Source organism: Arachis ipaensis, chromosome B03, assembly GCF_000816755.2.
Source record: "Arachis ipaensis cultivar K30076 chromosome B03, Araip1.1, whole genome shotgun sequence".
NCBI lineage: Eukaryota > Viridiplantae > Streptophyta > Magnoliopsida > Fabales > Fabaceae > Arachis > Arachis ipaensis.
The window spans coordinates 130,246,371-130,250,928 of NC_029787.2; the positions used below are offsets into that span (position 1 = coordinate 130,246,371).

At 36.5% G+C, this 4,558-nt stretch overlaps 1 protein-coding gene across 1 annotated transcript; it reads left to right on the forward strand.

The window, feature by feature from the left end:
• LOC107631634 (serine/arginine-rich splicing factor SC35) lies at window positions 440-2,852 on the forward strand (the record flags this gene model as incomplete). The annotated part of the gene is given in 7 exon segments (XM_016335140.2): window positions 440-518; window positions 603-682; window positions 769-835; window positions 1,026-1,097; window positions 1,578-1,796; window positions 1,899-2,109; window positions 2,213-2,852. Coding segments are annotated over 7 exon segments (734 nt in total), but the record flags the coding sequence as incomplete, so codon positions are not given.

A 4,558-nucleotide genomic window follows, 5' to 3' on the forward strand; every position in this document is an offset into this window, starting at 1 on the left:
CAAATATATTGAAGTTAATTTATAAAATATTTCTCAATAAGTTATAACTTAAATAGCATAATCCTTTTATATTCATTTAGAAATTGCGAATTCGAGTCTCTTTATTTTTGGTAAAAAAATAATAATTTACAAAATATTTAATATTTTATTATTAGTGTAATTTTATTTTAACTATTTGAGAGTTTCAAGAAGGTTCTGTAGTCCACCCACAAAATTACACAAATACAGAGATTACTCGCACCACAAAACCAACAAATCCAAACCCTAATCCACTCTCTTTGCTCCTCCGCTCTCACACTCGTCACTCTCCTCGCTCTCTCTGTAACAACGTTGCGACCACCATGTCTCACTTTGCTTCCCTTTTTTATGCTTCTTCCCTAATCTTTTAACCTAACACTCAATTTTATCTGCGTTTTTCGTGTTTCGATGTTCGTTAAAGGCACAACCGCCGACGACCTCTTTCCTCTCTTTGACAAGTATGGCAAGGTCGTTGACATCTTCATCCCCAAAGATCGAAGGTACTACTTATTCCCCGTCAATTTCAATTCTTTATTTAAATTTTAATTAATTAACTAACTAGATTAATTATTATATTGATGAAGGACTGGCGAGTCCAGGGGTTTTGCCTTTGTGCGTTACAAGTATGCCGATGAGGCTCAGAAGGCCGTCGAAAGGCTTGACGGTAGGGTTGGTGTTTCTGATTCTTATTTGATTCGTCAAAAGATAATATAATTTTGTAGTTTTCATCATTTGAATTTTGTTGTTCAGGAAGAATGGTTGATGGTCGGGAAATAACTGTCCAATTTGCAAAATATGGCCCCAATGCGGAGCGCATGTATGTTATCTTTTTCCATGTTCCTTAAAAAATTCAATATTTTATTTGGGTTCTCTAATCCATTAGTCATCGGTTCTTTATGTTTTAAAGAAATTGCATAACCTAAAGTTTATAAATTTTGTTGCTTGTTCTTGCATATGATGATTGTTATGCCTCGGTAGTTGACAAGTTTGGTTTATTTGATTTACAGTCACAAAGGAAGGATTATTGAATCAATGCCAAGAACAAGGCATAGGTCAAGGAGCCGCAGCCCAAGGAGAAGGTGTGTTCTGCTTTTTAGTTTTCATATATCTGAAAGCTTGTTTTGTCTCTTTGCTGGTAGACTTGAATCCATGCAAGGCTTATCTCATTTTCTCTGATTCTGATTCTGCACTGGAATGAGATGTTTTATTCACTTTTATGATTTAAGTGCATTGACTCTTCTTGTACAGAAAATCTTGTATCGCATAAATTTTAACATGTGTGCAGTGTAGCACTTGCATCAGATTTCATATTAGCTTTGTTAGGCTCAAATAAATCCTTTGAAATTTTCTTCTTTCCAGCTACCACTGCTGACATTGTAATTGATTATTAGCTGGTGTAAACAATTATTTTGATGATGTGTTCGAGCATCTTATATATTTAATCTTTAAAATTTTCTTGTGATAATTAAAATTTATTTAGAACATCCTATGGTGTTTAGTTATTCGCATCTAGTGCCATTGCTAGAAATTTGTATTGATCAAAGACCATTTGTTTGCAGGTACCGTGATGATTACAGAGACAGGGATTACCGTAGGAGAAGTCGTAGCAGAAGTTATGATAAGTATGAACGTGACCGGTACCGTGGGAGGGACAGAGATTATCGTCGTCGAAGCAGAAGCCGCAGTGCCAGCCCTGATTACAAGAGTCGAGGGAGGGGGCGCTATGATGATGATGATGATGATCGTCGTAGTAGAAGCCGGAGCCGATCGGTGGATAGGTTCTCTTACATTGATTCTTTATCTCTCTTTGCTGTTATTTTGTCACCATGAAGTGTGTTTTTTTTTTTTTTTTTGACATTTTCATTGTTGGTACCTTTCAGCCGCTCCCCTGCACATAGTCCTAGTCCTCGAAGGAGTCCTTCACCCCGCAGGAGTATGTCTCCTGAAAGGAGTGCATCCCCAAGAAGTCCTAGAGGTGAAAGTCCTGATAATCGTAGCCGTGATGGACGATCTCCCTCACCTCGCAGTGTCTCACCACGTGGTCGCCCTGATGCTTCGCGAAGCCCATCCCCTCGGAATTCAAATGGTGATGTAAGTAATGTTTGGTTCAAGTTTTGCAGTGAATAGTTGTTTTTGCAATCTTAGATAGTTTCCTCTACCCTCTGTGACACCTAATATCTACCCTCTTTTGCAGGCGTAAGCTCTCTTGCATGAAAATTCTGGAGACACCTTGAGCATGAGCAGTGCAGCTGTAGCTGTTGTGAAAATGTTGAATCTTCTGGTCAATGTTAATGATCTTATCAGTCATTGAAGGATTTTATGATCTATGTGCTGTTTGGTAGGGTCAAACCTCCTTGGTGTTTAAGTGTTTCCATATTTGGACATGATGTTTTTTTCTACTTGCTTATTTAATAACTGTTGGAACATGTAGTTGATAGGTTAGTACTTCAGTCTATGAGGGATCTTGTTATTGTAGTTTCTTTTTACTACTTGCTGCATGTTCATTTCTCTTTCTCTATTTTCACTTCTCACTTTTCAGAAAGGAATATGGTTGTGGTCTAGTTTAAACTCAGTTAATTTATGATGAACAACTTACTGGGTTTTATAGTTGTGATCGGGAAAAGTGATGGGCCTGATTGGTGCATGTTGACATTGTTGCTGTTGATGCTGTTTCTAGTCATTGATGATGAGTGGTCGTGAGTTGTACCCGGTTGCAAGAGTATGCTGGTTTTAGGAGTATGATTGTTTTTTGCCGTGCTGGTTTGACAGACACTAAGTAGACTTGGTTTTTTCCTGAATGGTCTGATTATTGGTAAGCTTTTTGGTTACTTGCTTATTTTTCCTCAGAATTCTTATCTTTGATTTGCCGTGTTTGTTCTTAATCGGAACAAAGTTGTCCTGAAAGGGATTCTCATTGCTGTGACGGACACAAGTTGCACATTTTTTGACATGTAGCTGAAGCCCCTGTAGGAGTTGGATCATTCATTTGTTGATTCAGATGCAGATACTAAACATAAATCGTGAGAACTAAATATGAACTATAATTTGCTGGTGTTTTAGTTCGAACTATAATGAAGTTGACAATGGTAACATGTTCATTGTTACTTTTTAAGGGTATTTTACTGGTAACTTATTTAATATTCACCTTTATAATATCTGCTACTTAATGTAGTGAGATATATTTGTTGTAGCACGCTGCTCCATGAAACTGTAGCTGTGCGATGGTAGCAGATGCATCTTTTTTGTGAAATGAGTGATGGTGAATAATTTGAAGAACTAACCAATGACTGTAGCTGACTGTTGCTGCCCTATTTGTTGTGGTCGGGTTGGCAATGGTATTAGCAGTTCGTACTGCCGATAGCTGTCTCATGATGCTGATGGTTTCTGTTGATTCCAAAGCTGCCTGACAGAATTTTCACTATTAAGCTGGTGAAACCGTTCCTGTGTTAGTCAGTCTTTCACAGATTCTATTGTGAGTCATAAATCATTTGTTCGTTAATTAAACTGTTTGCTCATTTGTCATTTGTTGCTTTATCATTATGACCACCTTTGCCAATAGTGGTGTAGTTAGGAGGTAAAACACATTTGATAATGGTGTGTCCAACTATAACTGTTCTCAGTAAAATCTGAGTAGTCCTGTGCCCATGATTGGAGAATTAACTGATGTTAGTGTCGGTTATTATTTTGGGATGGTTGCAATCTCTACAGTAAGAATTCTAAATCGGTAATATGTATGGTTGAGCGAATAATTGAATGATATTGCATTCTTTTTTGGAGCAGTATTCTGTGCTGTGGTATGAAGGCTTGTTGTAGAGCTACATTAGTTGAATGAATATATGTGCTTATGGACGTGTCTTCATCATCTTCCTCGGTGTTTTCACGTAATTTTAAATGAGATAAAGCAAAGGAGAAAAAGATATAGACATGGGGAAAGTGTTTAGCACATTATCTTTCATGCAGTAACAATTTATTTTTGGGTAGGATTATCGATACGATATAGAATTTCAGATTTCTTCTAATCAAATATTATAACTTTATTAATCCATTAAATGGAGGTAGAGGTGTATTTATTATTGGTCGCTGACAAAAATACCCTCGTAATTTAAAAATGTGATAAAAATATCTAACATTAAATATGTATTTTCAAAAACTTTTGGTTGAATTTTGATGTTTTTTCCGGGCATGATTAGAAAAATGAAATATTTTTATTTTTAAAATTTGGTTTTTTTTTTTTTGCTAAGTTTGTATTTTTTTGGCCTAACAATTAATAATACTTTCAAAAAATAAAATAAAAATATAGGGATCAAATTTTTATTCCATTTTTGTGTGCATTTTTTAAACAGTTATTAAATATTATTGTAAAATTATGAATTAAATGCATAAGTGGTTTGTCAAATACGATTAGGGATGTCAACACCACTCGAATTCGCAAGTACTCATCCCGCCTCCTATTTGCTCGCGGCCGGGAATTACTCACCCCGCACCGGGGCGGGTTTTTAGCGGGACGGATTCTTGGGCGGAGCGGGGCGGGTTTAGGTTC